Source organism: Mytilus galloprovincialis, chromosome 4 (assembly GCF_965363235.1).
Source record: "Mytilus galloprovincialis chromosome 4, xbMytGall1.hap1.1, whole genome shotgun sequence".
NCBI lineage: Eukaryota > Metazoa > Mollusca > Bivalvia > Mytilida > Mytilidae > Mytilus > Mytilus galloprovincialis.
The window spans coordinates 67011155-67035219 of NC_134841.1; the positions used below are offsets into that span (position 1 = coordinate 67011155).

At 32.5% G+C, this 24065-nt stretch overlaps 2 protein-coding genes across 3 annotated transcripts in view; one reads left to right on the top strand and one right to left on the bottom strand.

Annotated features, from left to right (window-relative positions):
* The first annotated feature begins 4441 nt into the window (after window positions 1–4441).
* Window positions 4442–16110, top strand: LOC143072766 (mesenchyme-specific cell surface glycoprotein-like). The gene is made up of 11 exons (XM_076247858.1): window positions 4442–4568; window positions 5521–5698; window positions 7985–8236; window positions 11051–11246; window positions 11587–11731; window positions 12324–12438; window positions 12734–12910; window positions 13304–13372; window positions 13938–14179; window positions 15101–15312; window positions 15962–16110. The coding sequence occupies exons 2-11, from the start codon at window positions 5524–5526 to the stop codon at window positions 16065–16067; spliced, it is 1689 nt and encodes a 562-aa protein (XP_076103973.1). The 5' UTR covers window positions 4442–4568; window positions 5521–5523; the 3' UTR covers window positions 16068–16110.
* Window positions 16111–18662: 2552 nt separating this feature from the next.
* The window catches only part of LOC143072767 (DNA mismatch repair protein Msh3-like), a 33521-nt gene continuing 28118 nt past the window's right edge, over window positions 18663–24065 (bottom strand). Inside the window, exons 18-21 of one of the 2 annotated variants that reach the window (XM_076247860.1) lie at window positions 23005–23191; window positions 22117–22231; window positions 21460–21634; window positions 18663–18771 (exon numbers count right to left, since the gene is read on the bottom strand). In XM_076247860.1, coding sequence (XP_076103975.1) covers window positions 18681–18771; window positions 21460–21634; window positions 22117–22231; window positions 23005–23191 — 568 coding nt within the window. In that variant the 3' untranslated portion in view covers window positions 18663–18680. Of the gene's footprint in view, window positions 18772–21459; window positions 21635–22107; window positions 22232–23004; window positions 23192–24065 lie in introns of both variants that reach the window. The other variant, XM_076247859.1, reaches the window with a different exon arrangement.

Below are 24065 nucleotides of genomic sequence, written 5' to 3' on the forward strand. Positions count from 1 at the left end.
GTTTTTTTCTATTAGAGGCGTAGATGTGCTTCTGTTTTCTACATGTTTAATCAACTTGTAACTAATTTGGCCTTTGGTTCGATTAAGGAGTCATATCAAAACGAAACGTGTGTCGGGCGTGTGAAGTATGAACCTTGTGTCTTTGATAAATGACTCTTCCTAATCACTATGCCGATAACGCTGCTGGTGGACGTTTCGTCTATAAGGTTTTTATAGTATGCACTAAAATGCATCACTGGGGTAGTAGTAAAATACCTTCGTGCTGATAGTATATCTTCAATGCAGCAATTATCTCAACCTTTACTGTTCATAACATGTGCATATACTGCCATAACCGATTTTGGTACAATTTTTTTTTTTTTTTTTTAAACATTTAGTTTTTAATAATTTTAATTTTCTGAATCCTAAGAATCAAGCGCCGACGCTTTAAAAAGACACCCATATCTAGCGTTCTGAATAATAAACCTGGAATGTTCAATAAGGTTTTACAGATATTAACCATAATTTAATATAACAGAATTCAGAAGACAAAATAAATCTAATAACGAAATCAGGGACAACGGACAACATTTTCAAAAGTATGGTTTATCTTTATCTGTTCTACCACACACTTTCAATATATAAAAATAAGAAGATGTGATATAAGTGCATGTCCCCCATGGATTATCATAACAGAATAGAACGGACGTTGTAATATTTATGAGAGGAAAAGAAATCTTCAATAACTCTTAATGTAAATGGTACTTTCAAGATTACATCAAAGTCAACAGTAATGCACGACATGCTAGTAAAGAAAGAACCTTTTATCGTTTTAAAATTAGTAGTTTTATTCGCTTTTAAAGGATTTTCGTACCAGGAATAGATTACCTTAGACGTATTTGGCACAACTTTTTGTAATTTTGGATCCTCAATGCTCTTCAACATGTGTACTTGTTTGACTTCATAGCTACCTTGATCTTATACCGCCATCACACATTAGCGTAAAGCACCGACCTACGCCGGGCGTGGCAAAAGAATCATGTACGCTGCCAATACGGTAGTAATTTTGGATACATTCAACTTCTCAACCATATCTGTAGTGTGTGCACAACAAGCTTTAAGCGTGTATTGGACGTACGATAAGCGTACCTAAGCGTTTACAGGGAGTTCAAGTAACGTATGTTGGCGTATGTCTGGCGTTTGTCTAATTTATAACGTATATGGGATACACGCTACGAAGAAAAGAAAGGTTCTATTAGAGACGTGTCCTGGTCGTATCTGGGACGAAAATCCGTGCTTCCGGTATGTCAATGACGTTGAATTATGGGGTGTTTGTTACAAGCATACCCACGTACGTTTTAGATAGAGTCGAACAATCTTGAAGCGTATTTAACGTGCCCTTAAAGTGTCTTAAACTTATCTGTAGCGTTTTCAATGCGCTTATAGCGTATGTTTTACATGCGTGTAGCGTTCAGGTATACGCTTAGCACACGCTTGAGCTAGATAAAAATTTCTTGGAGTTATAGCGTCATCCAAGCGTATATCATTGCATTTCGACGTACTTCAAACGTATGCAAAGCGTGTTTAACGATTTCTTAGCGTTCCTCCGGCGCGCAACTAACGTATATAGACACCGGTCTATACACCATATATGACGCCGGCATAAATTAGCGTCCCTTATGGGTCTTGTGTAGACGAAACGCGCGTCTGGCATATTAAATTATAATTCTGGTACTTTTGATAATTATAAACATCATGTAATAGACAATCGATTGAGAGCAAAAGTGGACTCTATATTACTGTGTAAAAATAAATTAAAGAACCCTATAATTTGAAAACAAAATGGCTGGTAATAGCAGTTTTACAAATCATTCGTATTGCTGACGATAAATTGCCCTTACATAGTCCAGTAAAATTCATGAAAACCTGTTTTAACGTGCTTAAGTTATACACACAGTTATTATCAAGGTTTAATCTCTGGTGAATCACACAACGTCCCGATATTTATTTTGCAATGCTGTCATACCAATTTCGTTATCATCAAAACGTATGTGTCTTACTGAAAAATTGAACCAGAAAAATTAAGCAAAATTTAATAAAAAAAAAATATAAATCGACATATATATTATGAACCCAGAATTTCCGACCGTGCGTTGCCTGTATAACCAGTCAATGTCGTAAATAACTTCCGTTTGTTGTATACCCAGACGAATGGTAATCTTCAAAGGAATGTGACAGAAACCAAAGGGACATTCAAACTCATAGGCCGAAAACAACTAACAGTGCCATGGCAAAAAACAAATAACGAACAGACAAACAACAGAACACAAAACACAACATAGAAAACTAATAACAGAGAAGCATAAACCCCATCAAATCCTCGGATGACCATAATTACTCCCGAATGAGTCTGTGATACACTGGTAAACTCAAAACTTAAAAGATAAGTCCAAAAGAACGTTCAAATAAAAGAAAGTCAACGAAAAGTATATATAAAAAATTGTGATTTAAAAAGCGAGCTACTAATATTCATACTTGAATAAACCCCTTGTACTTTAGCTACACGAAATGCTCAAATATACAAATGAAACAATCAAACGATACAAGATCAAGTAACCTTAAAGGAAATACTGGTTTACAATTATTCACAAGAACGTGTCTATATTTAATTACACAACACTGAAAGATCTGGGCGAAATGTGTTCAGTTTCACACTTACGAATAGACTAGAGAGTGATGCTTCTTTGGATTTTCCTATGACAAAAAATACAGTGCAACAACTTTTTTGGTGTTCAGACTATTTAAAAAAATAAAGGTTCGGCATGAATCATGTAAGTTTCAATGTTAATGAGGAATGTTAAAAGCGGAAGCACTTTAACGTGACAAAATCAAACATTGAATCATACCAACAACGACATAAAAAGAAAACTGGCGTATTTCTTTTAAATACAACACAACTGACTAAAAGGTTTAAACAAACCTACAAATTATCTGACAATAAATCATATATTTAAAGTTTAGGTACTTGATAGTACATACATTATAGAAAATAATGATGACATACTTTTCCTGCAATCATTTGTACTCATTTGTTCGTTTTTACTTTGAATACCTTTTGAAGTCGATAAGAAACAGTTTATAACATTTTTTCGACTTCAAAAGGTATTCAGAGTAAAAACGAACAAATGATTACAAATGATTGCAGGAAAAAGTATTCCATCAGCTTTATTATTTTTTTTTCTCGATAAAGAACAAATAAATTCAAATATAAATACAAAGGTAAATAACAATTGGAAAAACACTATTTTGCGGCCAAATTGAAATTTGGATCCATCATAACATAGCCCACAGACTTCTGATTTGAGATAGCCACATGGATATATGCTGATTGAAATTCCCGCATTTTATTCATAGTATAAACTGTTTCTTATCGACTTCAAAAGGTATTCAAAGTAAAAACGAACAAATGATTACAAATGATTGCAGGAAAAAGTATTCCATCAGCTTACAACACATGCGTCGATTAAGAGGATCTGACAACATTACTTTTCATTTTCTGTTATTAAGATTTTTCGAAATCCTACGGTCATTGACATTAAACATTTTAGGGCTGAAATGTAATTGACTGATGTAACTTTTAGAACAGAAGGTACGTTAAGTGTTATTAGATCGTTGTGAGCGTACTAGATGAAGACAGGAAATTGAAAATGAAATTGGGAAGTGTGTTCAAAGAGACAATAAAATTAACGGTACCAATTTTCTTGCACCAGATGCGCATTTCGACAATACATGTCTCTTCAGTGATGCTCGTGGCCAAAATATTTCAAATCCAAAGCTTATATAAAAGATGAAGAGCTATAATCCAAAAGGTCAAAAAAGTATAGCCAATTCCGTGAAAGGAATCAGAGCTTTGCATGAGGGAGATACATTCCTTAATTTATAATAATTTCTATCATTTTGTAACAGTAAATTTTAATAACACAAAAAAAATCCGTATTTTCATGCCAGTACCGAAGTACTGGCTACTGGGGTGGTGATACCCTCGGGGACTAATAGTCCACCAGCAGAGGCATCGACCCAGTGGTAGTAATAAAATTAACAATCCTACCAAAGGGCAGAACAAAATGTATTAAGTATTACGTAAATCATTTGTTATTAAACATTGCTGTTACAAAATGTTAGAAATTATTTCAAATTAACGAATGTGTCTCCCTCATGCAAATTTCTCACTCCTTGTCCGGCTTTGGCTACACTTTTTGTACCTTTTTGGATTATAGCTCTTCATCTTGATTTTCAAATATTTTGGCCTCCATCATCATTTATTGTCAAAATGAACATCTGGGGCAGAAAAATTGGTACCGTTAATGTTATCACATGAACATCGGTAAACTACATTCCAACTCGTATCAATGTATAAGGTTGTTAGTTCATATATAACAATTTACACCTACTTGACCTTATAACAAATCTTGCATAAGATGATTTTCGTGATGTCTTCAGACCAGTCATTCCTGATTATCTGATAACAATAGAAATTTGGTCACTTGTTGCGGCTATCTTGTTGACCCAAAGGTGGATACTGAAGACAAGTAAGTAACCTGTTATAAGTATGCAAACAGTTGGTACCAATTTGTTTTTAAGGATTTGATTTCCTCTAACATATTCTTATAAAAGTTAACAGAATTGATTTTAAAAATGTTATTTTTTATAAAAACAAATGTTGTCTAAGAAATTTTTATTAAGATATTTTCGATATTTTCGATGTTGCACCTTTCTTATTTTTTTAAGAACTGTAATACACAACAACTCAGTTTTCACTGATATAATAGTTATAGATTCTATGGATTTTTAGTTTGATTGACCTGGGACTCAAGCGTTGCCTCGTTCGACATTGTCGTATGGTCTTAAAATACATTATATTAAAGCCAACATAGATCATTTTAACTAATGTTTCGACCAAAATATTTTGTTTATCCATGGTTTTAAGATGTTTGTCTATTAACCTAGTTTGTTTCACAATTTTTATGCTTTATATTACATGCATGTTTTTCTTCTGTGACTTCGGTAAGAAAGTTGAAACAACCTATTAAACATAGAAAAACGCAGATACTCAACTCCGAGGAAAATTTAAAACGTAAAGTCCTAATTCCAGAAGGGCAAAATCAAAAGCTCAAGCACATCAAACGAATGGAAACCTAGTGTTATATTTCCCTCTGGCAATCCAGTAATGTTTGTCATACTGAGGTACATATTTCCAAATCAAAGGAGAAAATTTACAGACTCTTCCTGTAGATCAAAATGTTTTTTTAACTTGATCTGTCCATTAAAAGGGTATATTTCGCAGTTATGAAATTGTGTAAAAATAAGAAAAAGAAAGATTTTTTTATAATTGAGTACATGGTACATATAATTGTAATTTGGACTTATATTTAATATCAATTTACTATTGCAAATGGTTTTTATATTTTATCTTTTTATATGTGATTGTTGTGAACTTGATTTAAAATATTTGTTAATATCGGAATTAATTTTATTCTACAGAAAATGAAGACCTTGATACTGATCGTTTTCCACATAGCAGCAGTATTCTGTCAGTTCAGCCTAAATAAATTGAGTTATACGAAGCTGCCGTACACAACTGACAACAGATTTGGATTGCTTAGAAATGCTGCTCACCAGGCTGCTTATCATGCACAGGAACGTCTTCTCTATGTTTTAGGTAAATGTTTATTGGATATGTTTTATTTGAGCTACCAAGCACTACATACCAGGTGTACTACCACCAAATATCGTACGTCACATCCGGTGGCATACGAAAAGGGTAAAAACAATATCCCCTTGAATTTGAGTTATAGGAAATTAATTCTACATTTCATTGCAGTAAAACAATTAGACTGAGACATAAACATGTATCTTATGTGTTTCTAAGCATCATCATTTTTATATGGTGCTTCTATAAAATATTTTGGAAACTTGAGGTTACATGATTACTCATGCCAAGAAATTGTCTCCGTTGAAATTCTGCAAACACCCCATACAGCAAATTACATGGATGATTAATTTTGACCATTTGGTATATGGCCGTGTTCTAAGCGACACGTACATGAAGGTCATACATTAATTTCTTGAGTGAAATCAAATCTTTAGCTACTAATGACTGCCGTAGGGGGTCGACCGGAATTTTTAGCGAGGATTTCTTGGCATGTAAAGCTTGCACACGGTAAAAAAGCGGTGAACATTTGATTGGTTAACTTCCAGTGATGGTTGTTTTCTTATATACAATGAAATGTTACGTGAATGTTTTTCTATATAACTGGAAAAGATAATACTTTACACATGCCAAGTATTTCTTTATTTGAAACAAAGATCAATTCTGCACATTTTGTGAAAAGTGCTATTTTAACAAAACTAATAGGATGAACCATTAGAGCCTTTATATATTTGTGTCACATGGCGAAAAAAATAATAAAGTGGCGAAAAATATATTGTTTTGGCGAAAGAGGTGGCGAAAAAAATAATTGACCCAGGGGAAACCCTGATTAGAGGTATTACAATTTGCACACAAAATATATATACACTACCTTCAACAATAGACATGTATACAATCTAATGTCAAGCTGTGAATTGCCCTGATAAGACGTTAATTAATCATAGTATCCTGCAGATTTACAAATTTCGATATTTTTATATAGCGAATTGAACATAATGATTCAAAATCAAAACATAAGATAAACTACTGTAGTCGGTTTCTACAACATACTTTCCCTTTTTAAAAGAACTTAACATAAGACTGTGGTTGCTTTGCAATGTTCCAAGAAAAAAATGCAAAAACAGCTACTCTGGGGTTTTGAAGGTCCATTTTGGTTTGCTTGTCCGAGTTCACATGCTTTCCACTCCATTGCAAAAGAAAACACATGACCTTATTCAGGTTATGAAATTATCAGAGGCCCACAGGCCGATGGCCCCTAAAATTTGGTGTGGGCTCCTTGAATTTCTGCTTTTCTTGTATAGGACTATATAGGCGGGCTACAAAGTTTAAGCTGTGGGCTACCATTGCCAAAGTCTAAGTTCTATCCCTGCTTATTGCGTACCAAATTGGCTTTATAATCATTTATACATTAATTTGAATATTGTAGGGGCGATAACTACAGACTAAATACAATACATCTACTAAGTACTTGAAATTTAAATGTTCTTATACGCTAGCCATCATCTCGGATAAAACTGTAACACCATTCTAATTGAACCGATATGCGATGGACTATCATATTGATGACTTGAAACATGCCTTTTTAAAAACTGTCACGTGTATGACAAACACAACAATTCAATTTAACTAGGCAGGTATCTTGAAATCAATATCCCAATCGATCTGATGTGGTCGTGTATTTTTATGCCCCACCTACGATAGTAGATGGGCATTATGTTTTCTGGTCTGTGCGTCTGTTCGTCTGTCCGTCCGTCTGTCCGTCCGTCTGTCGTACCGTTCGTTCGTTCGTTCGTTCGGCCGTCTGTCCCGCTTCAGGTTAAAGTTTTTGATCAAGGTAGTTTTTGAAGAAGTTGAAGTCCAATCAATTTGAAACTTAGTACACATGTGCCCTATGATATGATGTTTCTAATTTAATGCGAAATTAGAATTTTGACCCCAATTTTACGGTTCACTGAACATAGAAAATGATAGTGCAAATTTCAGGTTAATGTTTTTGGTCAAGGTAGTTTTTGATGAAGTTGAAGTCAAATCAACTTGAAACTAAGTATACATGTTCCCTATGATATGATCATTCTAATTTAAATGTCAAATTAGAGATATTATTCCAATTTCAAGGTCCACTAAACATAGAAAATGATAATGCGAGTGGGACATTCGTGTACTATGGACACATTCTTGTTAACAATGAATCCCTCATCTGTAATATATGTGCATGTCCAGCCACTCGTTATGAATGATTTAAACATATTTGCAATTCTCCTGTAGATCTAAAAAGAAATGTATTGTAAATTGCAGGCAGTCAAACAGCGACAAACGAACCACGTCTACTCCATATCATAGATGCAAGCAACCCATCATCTCCATCAGTAATCCACACGCACGAATTTAGTGCAACAGAAAATGGAAGAGCCAATGATATTGCTGTTTGTCCAGATTCAGTTGCTGTATCTTTAGAGTCACCACTCGCTACTAAGGAAGGACACGTGGAGATGTTTGTGCCCTTTCGTCGTGGAGACTCACAGCTTGTTCTGATTGGAAGAGAACCAGGTAGTAGTTTGTTCCCGCATGAGAATATTATACATTTATTTCCCGTTCCTGAGGGAGATATGAAGATTTGTTCACCCAAGAATATTCGTATTTCACGAGGGCTCTGCCCGAGGGAAATGTGATTTTTCGAGGGTGAACAAATCTTCATATCTCTCGAAGCTTAGGGAAATGAATGTTTTATTCCACTGCCTATGCTTCGTTTACTTACTGAATATACTATATTAATTTGTATACGTTTGTTTTCTTATCTGCTTGTTTGAATAGCTAAACACGGCATAAACAGTGCGGATCAAAAGTAAATTACAGCTTTTACATTAATGCTAGCAAGACAAATCTTTGTTTGGCTTGCTTGCTTTGCTTGTATCAATGTTTGTTCAAGCATGGCAATTAAGATAGGCGGGGCTTCAGCTTGTTTACATCATACTTAAATTTTATTGGCCGTTATGTTTGAGGTTAAGGACACTAAATTTTAAAACATCACAGGATGACAAATATAAAGCGCAATCGCAGAAATGGAAGCCAAAAAATTGTATTTTTTTTCCCTCGATGATATGCATTTTTATCATCCAACTTAAAAGGCTGTCGTCAAGTACTTTTTGTAAAACAAAATAGCTATTCGAACACACCTACTCTGATTTTGTGATTCATAACATAGGTATTTTATTTGGCCTATATATTTCATCTTTTAGTACTGTGATTTGTTTATGTTATAAAGACAACCTGTAGCTTTGCTATATAAAAATGATAGAATCTGAAGCGAGATGATGTATCAAATGTTCTTGCTTTGTACGTTTTCAAGACAAAATATTCATCTCAAACACACCCTAACATAAGAAGGTGCACTAATTTTTCTCTTTTTGATACAATTGTTACCAAGTTTTTTTTTTAATTTCATGAGTCACATAATGGAAGGACAGACACGGAAATAACCGAACTTATAGATTGACATGTTCTCCGTCCGTGGTAATTTTTAAAAAAAATCGAGGTTATGCATTTTCTTCATCCAACTTGATAGATAACCATGTCGTCGACTTGATATCTAATTGTTCTGCTTAACTATGTTATAGATAAATTGAAAACTTATGCAAATGTTTTTTTTCCAATAAAACACTTCGTATATGAGAAGAAAATTGTTATTTTATTTGTTTCTATTAACTTTTAAAAAATTTGTTACTATAGTAAACACTGATTACAGAAAGCATTTATCGCCTTCTCTATAAACAAAGAATAATCAGTTTGAAGGTTTACAAGCAAACATTAATCCAAAGTGCTCAATATTCAATAACAATAGACATAATAAATAAAATGGATGAATTAACTCGTTCTTCTCCCCTACTTAATTTATCCCTTTTATTAAAAAATCGAGTGCACCTTCTTATGTTGGGGTGTGTTTGAGATGAATATTTTGTCTTGAAAACGTACAAAGCAATATTTGATACATCATCTCGCTTCAGATTCTATCATTTTTATATAGCAAAGCTACAGGTTGACTTTATAACATAAACAAATCACAGTACTAAAAGATGAAATATATGGGCCAAATAAAATACCTATGTTATGAATCACAAAATCAGAGTAGGTGTGTTCGAATAGCTATTTTGTTTTACTAAAAGTACTTGACGCCAGTCTTTTAAGTTGGATGATGAAAATGCATATCTTCGAGAAAAAAAAACAATTTTTGGCTTCCATTTCTACGATTGCGCTTTATATTTTTCATCCTGTAATGTGACAAAAGTTAGTGTCCTTAACCTCAAACATAACGGCCAATAAAATTTAAGTATGATGTATACAGCTGAAGCCCCGCCTATCTTAATTGTCATGCTTGAGCAAACATTGATACAAGCAAAGCAAGCAAGCCAAACAAAGATTTGTCTTGCTAGCATTAATGTAAAAGCTGTAATAGTCTTTTTATTTTAACGCTTGAATAAATTTAAACACAGTAATGACTTATCTAACACTATTTTAATTAAACGACTTTCAAAACGGTATGCACATTAACCGCGCGTAACGTCATATTAGGAGGTCCCGATCTACAGAGGGGAATATGATACTCAGAGGGGAATAAGAAGTTTTGTTCGACGTCACGTGTGATAGTTTCAACCAATCAAATGTTGATTTCACCATCAAAATCAACATGCAGTGGAATAATATATAAAATCTTAGTTACAGCTTCAATATTGGAGGAGGAAGAACGTTGCAGAACAATGAAAAATAACGATTCCTTAGATCTTACTTTTATGCTAAATTGTTGATATAACCCTTTGACGTTGTTGTGAAATTTTTTGTACCTATGTACAGACAAGTTTTTGTGACAAACACCGTTAGGAAATTACGTGAATGGCAACGTTATTTATGTTTATTTAACGATTTTTGCAACATTTTAAAGGTGACCTTAATTTACATACATTAACAAGGGCTTATGAGCTATAAAAAAGGGAGGGGAAATCAAATATGTTGCTTCAATTATCTAAATCTGTGAAGGCTATACAAGGACATAATTCATAATGGAGGAAAAGAGTGAAAAAAAAGTTTAAGTTTGTGTTTCTGTTGTGTCGTAGTTCTCCTCTTATATTTGATGTTTTCCTCAGTTTTAGTTTGTAACCCTGATTTGTTTTTTTCTGAATGGATTTTCTGAATTTCGAACAGGGTATACTGCTGTTGCCTTTATTCATAAGAAAACAAAACACTCTGTCCATTGTCATTTCCAGGGAAATATTCAAGTGGAAAATGATATTAGGATATTGTTTGACTGCTTTCTTCGATCATTATGCTATTATTACTACAATAATTATAATATCTTTATTCATGTTTCAGTTGGTGTTGATCCCAAGGGACTGGCATTTACAAGTGACTGTCAAAAACTTATTATCGCTAACGAGGGTCGGGGTGACTTGGATCCTGTTGCCCAACAGTTTGTTGATCCACAAGGGACAGTTACAATATTGTTGAGAAACGACCTGAGTACACCAGCACTAGTTACAATTAATTTTGAGAGATTTTTAGGTGGCAGGTAAACATTTTTTTAATAAATCTTAAAGTTAGAGATGAATACGATAATTATATTATAGTCAAACCTGTTTAAAAAGACCACTTAAGGGAGAGCAAAAAAAAAGTCTCTTAAGACATGTTGTCTATTAATACATGTTCTATTTATATGAACTGTACTACAGAGGGATCTAAAATTGGTGGTCTTTTAACACAGGTTTTTGCTTAATACAGGTGGTCTCTTAAGCAGTTTTGACTGTATTAATGAGCTTTTTCACTTCTCTTTTAACTGCATAATATTTTTATAAAAAAAAAAACGTGAACGAGAAATAAAAGTGTTAAGCGAGTCATGTTACTTGTTATAGAGAAGCCGAATATCAGAGCAAAGGAGTGAGATGGGTATACCAGGGCAACCATAACGCTGGAGTTATAAACAAAATGTCTGACGATCTGGAGCCTGACCAGGTTACCATTAGCAACGATCAACGATTCGCTTACGTTTCTCTTCCTGTAAGTTTTAAAATCATATATGATTCATGTACAAGCTCTTGCTAAGCGGCGGAACATATAAACTGCTTCCGGGAATTGGGGTGTGTTTGTCTGAGCAAATCAGATTAATAAGCTAAAAATAGATAAGATATCTACAAGATATAAGTGACACAAAACTAAAGACAATCGTAGTTGAAATTAACATGCCATTGTGACTATATACCAGAAATAGATTACCTCGGCTGTTTTTGTCGGAATGTTGGGTCCTTAATGCTCCTCGACTTCGACTTGATTTGACTGTTTTTATCTTTTTACATTCGAACCTCACTTTTCAAATAGATTAAAGAGATCAAATGGGTTATGAAGTGAAGTTATAATGATATCGAACACAGCTTTTAAGTTTTAAAATGCACACCTACCTCATCAAAAAGCGAAGGTGAGAGAAAACATGTTCGCTCTGAGTTGTGCAAATTCATTAGTCATGCATATCAACTCACAATATAATTAGAATATAGATCTCTGATTTCAAATACCCATAAGAATCTGATTTTTTTTTAAAATAAGAATGATCAAATCAAATAAAAAAGGCTCTAAAATATATTGTGTTTTTCAGGAAAACAATGCAGTTGCGAGAATAGACATTAACTCTTATTCAGTAAATGAAATATTTGCGCTTGGAATAAAAAATTGGACGCTTTATAATACAGATTGCAGTGACCAGGATGGAGGTAGGATATAATTTACAGTAAAAAAAAGTAGGCATATTACGAGTACGTAAGACTAATACTTCTGTAAAGAAATAAAAGATACACTGTAACAACAAAATACTAATCAGACATGCACAGACAAAAAGAGCGGGATGATAACAAACCCAAACCATTAGAAGTAAGGGGAAATTTTTTTAATACATGTTTGATTAAAACGGTAGTCATCAAATTAATGTATCAATATTTCAACAATAACAAAAAAGAACAAGCCACAAGTGAGGAGGGGATAACAAATTAGTCCTATTTCTACTTTTAGGGGCAAATTTGGTACGCCGTCCTGTATATTCAATGTACCAAGCTACAGATATTGATATTGTTACACTGAATGGACAAGAATATGTACTATCGGCAAATCAAGGAGTCATCAAAAGATATGCCGCAGTGCAAGGTGATACATTCGATGAGTCGAGACGAGCAAGAACAATTGCTAATGGTAAGTACTTGATATAAACTTAATCAAATGACAACTTTCCAAATCAAATGAGTTAATTTTCCGTTTTAAGTTGTACTACAAATTTCCAAATCTGACTAACGAGTCATTTTTTTCTGTTAAAATTCGCTTTTTAATACAGTTTAAACATAATTAGCGAACTTTACCTGCATCCATCCATTAAAGATTGCTTTCTATCAAAATTATTCCGATAATTGTTTTATGTGGGAGAAACTCTTGAAAAAATTAGAATACCAAAAGTCTTGATGTAAATACTATGTTCTCTTATATATTTCCCCCGGGGAAAACACTTTTTGTATAAAGATATGAGTGAATAGTTGTCCAACCATTATATTAGACCATATTGCAGATGATTCATTTTGTATTTTTGTTTAGATGGAGAATTTGACGAATCATCATTCACTTCCGAAATGTCAACAGCCGTACGCAACAACCAACAACTTGGTAAGAAATAAATCAGTACATGCAGCGTTGTAAAATTATTCAATATTTTACTTTTTTGGATTCGAGCGTCACTGATGAGTCTGGAGTATATACTAAATTTAGTCCTGGTATCTATGATGAGTTTATTTACAACAATAAGCAATTAATTATTAATTGTAAAAAAAAATACGTTTTTTTTAATAAAACACAAATTGAATTTGAAAATACCTTAGCTACCTTTACTGGAAACAATTAACCTAATCAATAGCATCAATAACTATACTTTATTTTTTTTTTTATATATCTTCTATTTTAGGGAACATTTTAAATTAGGAGGATGAATTTAGATACATTAAAACATTTTGTTATTGTCACTTTGATACATTCCCAATCTTATATTTTACAGATCAAATGAAAGATTACCTGCGGATCATTTTTCCAAAATATTACAACAAAAATTCAATACATATGGAATAAGCCAGATTAAAAGAGTCCATTAATATAAATCTCAATGCCTTTTTATAATTTTTTTTTATGTCTGTACCAATCTTGAATATTTTGTCATCCCTTCCCTTCAACATTACAGGTAGATGGCAAGTAAGATATAGTGATCACTTTGATTTTATATCAAGACAAGTTAAGAACGTGATGGGTTATGGAGGACGCAGTGTCTCTCTGTGGCAAACACAAACAATGTCTTTAGCGTTTGATACTGGAGATGAATTAGAAACTCAGGAATTCCAAAATTATCCAACAACATTCAACGGAGAAGCCAACAATGGAAACCAATCGCCAATACAACAGGTTGATCAGCGTTCTGACGATCATGTAAGTTACAAGCCAATTTTGTTAAGATAGCAATGTATCTCCTATTTAATTCAGGATTTAAGAAGATCTTAGAAATCATTTACCGATCAATTGCCATTCAATTGGGCTGTGCCTATAACTATACAAGACAGTTACAAACCCTGGGTGGTGAACATATTGAAATCATTTATTATTCGTTTGTTCTAATGAATATGTAAGGGTAACAGGAATAAGTAAAATATACTTGAATGTAAAATAGACCGAAATAAGAACCATTGGTTATGGATGAAAATTGTGACATTAAAATCAATACCAAGTATGTGGACTTGCAAATAAACTCATCATAAATAGATACCAGGATTGAAAATTCATATTTACGTCAGAAGCGCGTTTCGTCTACAAAAGACTCGTCAGTGACGCTCGAATATAAAAATGTGAAAACGGCCAAATGAAGTACGAAGTTTAAGAGCATTCAGGACCAAAAATTCCTAAAAGTTATGCCAAATACAACTTAGTTAATCTATTCCTGATGTAGAAAAGCCTTAGTATTTCAAAAATTCAAAATTTGTTAACAGTTAATTTATAATTATGAACATATCAATGATAACTCAAGTCAACACAGAAGTGCTGACTACTGTGCTGGTGATACCCTCGGGGAAATAAATCTCCACCAGCAGTGGCATCGACCCAGTGGTAGTAAATAAACTCATCATAGATAGATGGCAAGTTTTTTTATTGACAAAGAAAACAAAAAACAAACAAACCTGACGTCTCATCTAAAGAAACTGTCAGCTTATGAACAAATGGGGTGAGAATGTTTGTTTTAATTTGCTGATACGTGATCTTGTGACTTTAGGGGTACCCTCCTGGAGCAGTTCCAATTATCATACTGTCTTTTATATTTCAAACATCTACATTCATGCTCCTTAATCATTTCTTCAGGGCCCAGAGCCCACTGCTGTAGCAAGTGGTCTTTATGGAAATAATTTACCAATAATAGTCGTAGGAACAAGAACTGGGCTCATTCACATGTACAGTGATGACTTATTGGTACCCAGACATCAATCTGTACACCGTGAAGGTATGACAACTCAGCCTTGGAATACATTGTACACCAATGGACAAGCTGGAGACGGAATTATAACCGACATCGGGTAAGTACATATAATCGTCTGCGTTCCAATTCAAATATTGGCTAGATACAAAACTGTAAACCAGTCTATAAAATTACTAAGGTCTGGTGATGCTAATAATTATCAAAGGTAAGTGAGACTTCAGAGTATTGTATGAAAATGGAAAACATATCACTTGTAGGATTCGAAAAACAAGGAATTGGTTGCTTGAGTTTTATGAGTTTTGAACAGCGGTATACTACTGTTGCCTTTATTGCTCCTTATGGGGGCAATATTACTTATGAATACACGCTCTTTGGATTCGCATTCATAAATATAAAATACCAATAGGATAAAAAATAATTTACAGTATTTGTGCATCTTAACAAAATTACAACGTTCACTTACGCGTAGACTACTAGTATTTGAAATGTCAGTAAAACGTATGGACATTGAAGACACCATGTATATCAAAAGATCCATAAAACACGATCAGTTATGTATAAAAGTGTAAGAGTTCCTAGTTAAAAAAAAACTTTCAAAGTAATACATCACAGATCATCAGCCACCACCTTGGGATTTTGTGTAGCCTATGATAGTCCGGCCTACAAAGGATTTTTGTTCAATAGTAAAATGAATTCGCCTACTTATAATACTTCTGCTAAATTTTTTTTTTTCTATCTATTTGCAGAATTATAAATGCCAACGAGTCACCAAATGGACAACCTTTAGTATGGGTTATTGGTTCAGCAACAGGATCGGTTGCAATGTATCAAGTTCAGCTCAACAGGAAATAGAACAATTACTAAATATAATCTTCTCAAAATAAAATTATAACAATCGTGTTTATCGTACACGGATACCCCACTCACACTATCATTTTCAAAGTTCAGTGGACTGTGAAATTGTGCTCGAAACTTAGCATTAAAATAACTATGATCATATCATAGGGAACATGGGTACTAATTTCAAGTTGATTGGACTTAAGGTAGCACAATACAAAGATTGTGTTACTCCCAATCAGACAACTTTAAACTGATGTAATTCATTTCATCCTTCTTTATATTTTATAAATGAGGTACCAAAAGAAAGAAAAAAGATTAATCTTTCAAATTGTGATAATTTCATTATGACATAATTATTACATAATTAACTATTATGTAATTAGTTGCTATATTGTGATGTCCCCACTTGAATGAATTTAGCTTCTTTGTTCTTCATAGCATCCCAAAATATTTTATATATTCTTGTACAACACTGCTTGACCTCCAAAACGGTGTCTCAGATTTCCAAAAACATCAATAGAACAAATTTTATACCCAATTGAATTTAGTGGTCTCTTATGAATTGATGTTGCAAACTTCATCGAAGATTTATGAGAGAATGAAATACATTAGGAAAAATCTGAGACACAGTTTTGGAGGTCAAACTGTGTTGTGCACGAATCTATAAAATATTTTGGGATGCTATGAATAACAAAGAAGCTAAATTTATTCAAGTATAGACATCACAATATGGCAACTAATTACATAACAATTAATGATGTAATAATTATGTCATAATGAAATTATCACAATTTGAAAGATTGGTCCTTCTTCTTTCTTTTGGTACCTCATTTATAAAATTTAAAGAAAGATGAGTGGAATAACATCAGTTTAAAGATGTCTGATTGGGGATGAAAAATCTTTGTATTGTGTTACCTTAAACATCATCAAAAACTACCTTGACAAAATCTGTATCCTGAAGCGAGACAGAAGGATGAACAAACGAACAGACACACCAAATAATATAATGCCCCTAAAAGGGGCATAATAAGTGGGGCATAATATGATTGATAGATTTATTATTTTAATCATGCAGAACATTTCTGTGTTTGATTCAGTCACCTCTTGCTTAGAACTAAGTCAAAAGAATTGATAGGCCAAGCTTCCATTGTCTGTAACCACAGTACTTTAAAAAGTTGGTCAAAGTAACTTTTATTCATATTTGTCTACATTTTTATTGAGAATCAATCAGAACTATCATATTATACTATGTAAAACTTCTCTCCGTTTAACTTTGTTTCTTTCTTATTTTTGTAAAAGGAGAGGACAGACTATAAAATGTTTCAAAATCCTTATCCTGGTGAAAGGAATTGGTGTATATTTTGTTATGAAGATATGTTTAACCTACAACCATAAGAATGTTATTAGAGGCAAATGATATAATCATAGTTTCTGCTAGATAAATGATATTATTTCACTAAAAAATCGGAATTTAGTGAAGTTGACAATGGCTTCTCCAATTCCTTTAAAACAAGTAAATAACTGCCCCTTCTAACAGATGCTGCATAAAATGGAGTTCAAAATTCTTATTTCAAGGGTTCAAAAATCAATGGACTTCATTTCTTTTTCTATATCTTTGACCTGTATAAGTTTCATTCCAATCAAGAAAAAAAATATGTCTAACAGTCCATTTTTTCAATTTTCTAACAAGTAACCATTGCCTTTGGCCTATGAACCCCACAATGAAAAAGTCTTCTTCTCCTTCCCTTTATTGTTCACCTATATAGGTTTCAATCAAATCAAGCAAGGGACTCACAGATGAACAGAATGAAATGGGACTAACATACCTAATGATTAAATGAAATTTTCATTAAAAGCAATCAAAGAGGTTTCCTGAATTTACCTTAATCAGGAATGCTCAAAGCATATCCTCAACATCTTTTTTGGATTGGAGCATAGTAATTAATTAATTAGATATATATCACATCATGTTTGCATTAATACTTAGGCCAAAAAAAAAATGTTTGTTTAAGGTTACATCATTAAAATAAATAGGGTAGGTAGGTCGGTATTTCCATTTTATCATTTTTTTTCCATTTTATTTTTGTGCCATGATTTTGAGTTGTGCGGTTCGTAATGCCGTGGTCCAAGTTGTCCATGGGCAAGTTTACCCGTATTTTTAATGATTGGATTATTTCCCTTTGTTATTAGTTGGAAAAAAATGGCGGCAAAATGTTTATTTCATCACACCAGTCGCAAATTTCCTTAAAACAGCTATCATGGACATTGGCATGTATCAGGCAACATTATCTCACTTTTAACATGAGTTTATTTTTCACTTTACCACGGAAATAAAATTGCTAAGGGTCAGCGTTCAAAATAGGGTTGGTCTGGTAACCGTAAACAGGCATATATTTTGTTTTGGCCTTATAACCCCTTCATAATTATGTTAAGACATCTCTATTCAAGTTCACACAGGAATAGTTATATGAGTAGTTTACATGGCTGATATATATATATATATCTCTAAAAAACTCCTTTTCATTTGTTGTGAGAAAGAAAACATTTCTTAGAAAAAGTTGTGTAATTTAAGACCTCAATGTGTGTACTTGTGTATAAGAAAACACCTTGAATTATAAAAACTGTTTATTGCATAGCAGAAGTATTTTGTAAAGACTGAAATAAAACTTTTGTGTCTTCAGTACTGTAGATGTTTCTGAATTCTTCTTCTCTCTTCCTGAAAAATAAAATAAATTGTTCTTCAGCATGATATAGCAGGTTTTCATTAAAAAGCATTCAAATCAAAATAAAGTGGAGAAATCTATACATATAAAGCCAAAGACAATTACCACAGATTTATGTGACAGTATAGAATAAATGCTACATGGATAAGCTTACTTTGGGTCACTGTTATTCCTGGGTATTCATTATTAAATACTGTGAAAGTACTTTACTTCGTGGGTATCAATTTTTGTGGTCTGAGCCTCATTTACATGTTCATGGGTTTTTAAATTCATGGATTTTTGTTTTCTAAAAAAAAATTGAAAAATTGAAGCCATTAGAAACAAAAGTTACAAATTGTCTGGATTGAAGGAAATTGCAAGGTAAACATTGACGCGTTTAAATTGTGGTGATTAACCTGAGATAGAGTGATCAACAGATTAAAGACCATCAAAGGTGTTAATTAGGCCATAAACATGTCACCTAAACAAATGCCATAAACGTATCTTGAATGAATTGTAAAATAATTCTTATCAAAAGCAAGTATTATTTCCCATACCTACAAGAAACACTTTATCACAGCATATCAATACCGGCACTTATTTATCTATGTATGCTCAAAGTAAGGTCGGCAGGTTGGACGTCTGCACTTATTCGTCTAATGTCTATGTTTTCTTATAAGAAAGGTCGGCATTCGACACTTATTAATCTATGTTTGCTAACAAGTAAGGTCGGCAGGTCGGTACTTATTTGTCTATGTATGCTAAAAAGTAAGGTGGGCAGGTTGGCAGGAATGGATTTTGCTGCTTCTCAAACAAGTATTATGTTCATAAACAAAATATGCCAGTACCAGTATGACACTTAATTAACATTAAAAAACAGCATTTAATACCTTAATCAATCAGTTCATCCAATATTTTGATATATGCTGACCTGCTATCCATAAAATATAAATGTAGTACACTTCTATCTTATAAATGCCAACTTCATTTATAGACAATACATATTTTCTAATTTTTTAATAAATGCTGACTTAGCGACTTGCCGACCACTAAATATAAAGGTATTACTACATCATAAAAACATTTTTTCCAAATTTTTAATAAGTGCCGACCTGCCTACCTGCCAACCATTAAATATAAATATTGTATACTAACATTTAATAAGTGCTGATCTGCTGACCTCCCGACCAATAGATATAACACTTAGATTTACACAGTTATAAAAAAAGATCCAACATGTCCTACTTTAATGAACTATTTAATCATAATTCATACTGATTTACTGAGAAATACAGATTTACTCATTAAGGTGGTATGGTTGTCTTTTGCTATCTTGGATTGTAAAAAACAGAGAATCTAAGGTCCAGATTTTCAATCAAATTAGCAAAATTTGATACAGGAATGCAGATAACTAATATGAATTTGCATTGAAAAGAACAAATTTAGAAGATTATAACTTATAACTATTAATATTTGTACAAGTGTTGATTAGTTCTTCTTGAATTTTAATATTTTTAAACTGGCATTTTAAGGGGAGGTAACTCTGAAATAGTGCATTTTCTAAAGGAATCTACATGGAATTTTGCTATTTTGTATTTTAGCTGGAAAAAACGCACAGTGACCCTATCTTTTCTTTTGATATTCTCAAAGTATTTTAGTAAATCTATCTTCTAGTATTTTATTTTACAATTCTATCATTTAGTTTAGCTTCTAACGTCACGGTACCCAAATTGCACCAAGTACCCAAATTGCACCTATTTAGCAAAAAAAGCAGCAGGAATCTTTCAAAATTTCCTACAGACAAAACAATTTGTATTTTTATGATTTAATACTATGCACGTCTTTCAACATAGGTAAAAATATTTAGATATACACAAAACGTTCACAGTATTTATCAACAGATGAAGTGTTTACTAAATAAGCAAAATGTACGGAAACGTTGCCATGCGACGTCATCAAAACGTCATCTTTTTTAAAATTAGCAAATACAATATGTTACAAGTATCCATTTCTTAAAAAATGAAGAGTAAGCATGGACTAATATCCAATTGTTCAAAATATTTGAAGAAATTAAACAAAAGCTGTGTTAATCGACTTTTGACGATGCGAGTTTAAGCATGGATGCAATTTTGGTACTCCTCATTACAGAATCATTGATGGTTTGGAGGTCAGTTCAGACCAATTTTTCTATGATTCCATATGGATTCAAAATTAAATTGGTGAAACCATATAGTAAATAATGATACATCTACAAAATAAACACATAATGAAAACTTGTCTGAAGCATAAATAAACGTAGGTTAAAAAACTGTCAAAATAGGTGCAATTTGGGTACTGTCACGTTAATCACATAATGGTGCTTTTTCCTGTATAATCCATACAAAATGTGTCATTTTGTCACGACCTGTAGTTTTAGAAAATGTGCGGTGACCTATAATTTTTATGATATTTTTGAACATATTTCAAGAGATACTACGTTTTGGAAAAGTATGAACGAATTCTATCATTTTTAATTTAGACTCCCATACCACCTTAAATATTCCTTCCGCTGGAACTATGTACCCTAATACACTACTTGAACCAACTTTTGTCATTCAAAAATATATTTAGGCGATATATAAAATCTATCTGCATGTTATTAAATGATAGTATATCGATCTTTATAGGATCTGAAGATTTTGTTGTTATAATTCCAGTATTACCTCTTCATAACAATCAAGTTATGAAACTCCTGAGATTTTTTAGCTGCAGTATTTAAAATGTCCTGAGGTATTGATGCCAGTCTTGCCACATTTAATCCATAACTTTTCCCGGCACAGCCACTGACAAGCTGGTACAAAAATGTCACTACATTAATATTGGAACTGTCCTCATCACCTTCAAATGAAAAAGACTTTGTTGTATTCACTGATAATATATTGGAAAGAATAAAATTAGAATAGTCCATCAATGTTAATTTAAAAAAAACATCTCCCTGTAAACCACTGAATGGATTTTAACAAAACTTAGTTTGAACGCTTGGTTTGTGTATAACCTGTAACTGAGATTTGAATTTGTCGACAAACATGAACATTGATGCTAAAAATAAAACGAACTGTGTATATCTACAGATTATGGGTTATTTTTCAAAATCTAAATCAGATATAGCAAAACTGATATCCATAATTTATTTACCTAGAAATTCTTGTTACATTGCATCATGTAAAAAAAACAGGAGTAAGCACTGCATGCTTACTGTAACTTCTTCTTTACTTATTCTCAATCCACAAAATTGGCACTACAGGACTAAACATATTTTCAAAGCAGACATATCACACTAATATGGTGTGAAATAATACACAAAAACTCACCTCTTTTACCTGAGTCTTCATTGACCATAAATGACATGTGATGATTCTGTACTATATTTGGATATATCTGTTCTAGTTCTGATAAAACTGGGTAATGTGTTACAAATAACGTCAGACATTTAACCTACAATATATGTATATGTAATGTATTCCATCCATTAAGTCAAGTTTAGAATGAATATGAAGCTGATGCAAATAATTTCACTGACATCTTGATCAGACAACAATCAGCTCTTCTGGGTTGAAACATCAAACAAATTCAAGATATTTCTTTGAATACACTTGATTTTTTCGTGAATATGAATAAATCAAATATTCAAAATTTAGTATCCTTAAAAAGGTGTTTTTAACGTTATTTTTTAATAAATATACGTGAATTCTCCAAGTTAGTTACACATTATTACACTACAATGAGAAATTAAGATGTGCATTCATTATTGTGAATCACTGATTCCTGGTTAAAATATGAGACTTTATCAATGTGATTGCAACAATTTGTGAAGGAAAATCAATACAGGAATTATGATTCAGAGTTTTAATTATTGCCACTCTACAGTAATACACCTTATAGCTATTTGTCCACCATTACTGGATATCACACAGGTTCCCGTAAAATTTTAACATCATAATACAAAATATCTGACGCCACAATGAAAAAGTGATTGTTGTATGCGTCAAAAGTTCAAGCGGCCAGGTCAGCCGGGATTATCGATAAGGTGTATACTTTTCACATAAATAAAAACATTGCAGTTATTTCTGAATTTACAGTATGCAAAAGTATATTCACATATTCTTATTTGAAAGGTTTGATGGCTGTAGAATTCAAATTACATAGTTTATCAGAATCTATTACAGACAGAAAACTAAACGCAAGTTCTTATCATGCAATGGAAATACCTGTTTTATAAAATAATCCAAAGTAGCATAAGCTATTGCTACACCATCATGGGTACTGGTACCCCTGCCCAATTCATCCAGTATAACCAGTGATCTTGGTGTAGCTTTTAACATTATGTCTGAGGCTTCTTGTAATTCTACCATAAATGTACTTCTACCTTTGTAAATCTCATCTGAAGCTCCCATCCTGCAGTAAATATACAAATATCAATATAGCTAGGAGATTTGTAAATATTCCAATTTCGTTTTTCTGTTGTCATATGCACAAATTGATGCATGTACAATACTTTTGATCATTCAAGATATTTAATTTTTTTTTTTTAAATTATATATATAAGCTGTGTCAACAATTTGGATGATTGAACATGTTTCTTTATATAATAAGGTAAACTGGTTTGTTTTTTGTTTTTCATTTCTTTTAACTTCATAATAGTACCTGATTTGTTTAACATGAAAGTATATTTCTTCTTTTTGATGAGATTGATTTTTTTTTCTTTTTTCTCAAAAACACAATACTGTGTTCCCCCCAGATATTTCATTTAGCATCCTGGTAAACAGAGAAAATTGAAATACCATCTTGTTTCTAAAAACTATAGCATCACATCCATAACATCATCTATAAGAAACCAATTCAGATAGCATCACATTTCAGATTATAGCATCACATAACTATGATGCTAAAAGGCCCTAGGGAGAACACTGTATAAAGAAAATGACATCCAGTTTATAATACCATTTCATTTTGAATATTTCCAGTCTGTTGTCATCAATACAGATAGAAATATCAGATTATTACATGGCATTTTCATATCGCATGTTTTATCAGCCCTAGGTTCAATATCAGCCCAAGAGCCACATGGCTCGAGGGCTGATAAAACATGCGATATGAAAAATGACATGTTATGATCTTTTTATTATATGCTTCAACAATGGAGAAAAATAACAGATTCATATATTGATCCTTCTACATGGTTTCCAAATAAAAAATCAAAGAGCGAAAAGTTCACAGACGTCAGACCCCAAATTTTGTACATTTGATATGAAATCTTTCTTTCATATGC

Excerpts from the sequence above, each read along its gene's own strand:
- LOC143072766 (XM_076247858.1), top strand. The coding sequence starts at position 5,524 with ATGAAGACCTTGATACTGATCGTTTTCCACATAGCAGCAGTATTCTGT. Across the intron at positions 12,439-12,733 it reads TTGCAGTGACCAGGATGGAG|GGGCAAATTTGGTACGCCGT; the intron begins GTAGGATATAAT and ends TTCTACTTTTAG. Across the intron at positions 12,911-13,303 it reads AGCAAGAACAATTGCTAATG|ATGGAGAATTTGACGAATCA; the intron begins GTAAGTACTTGA and ends ATTTTTGTTTAG.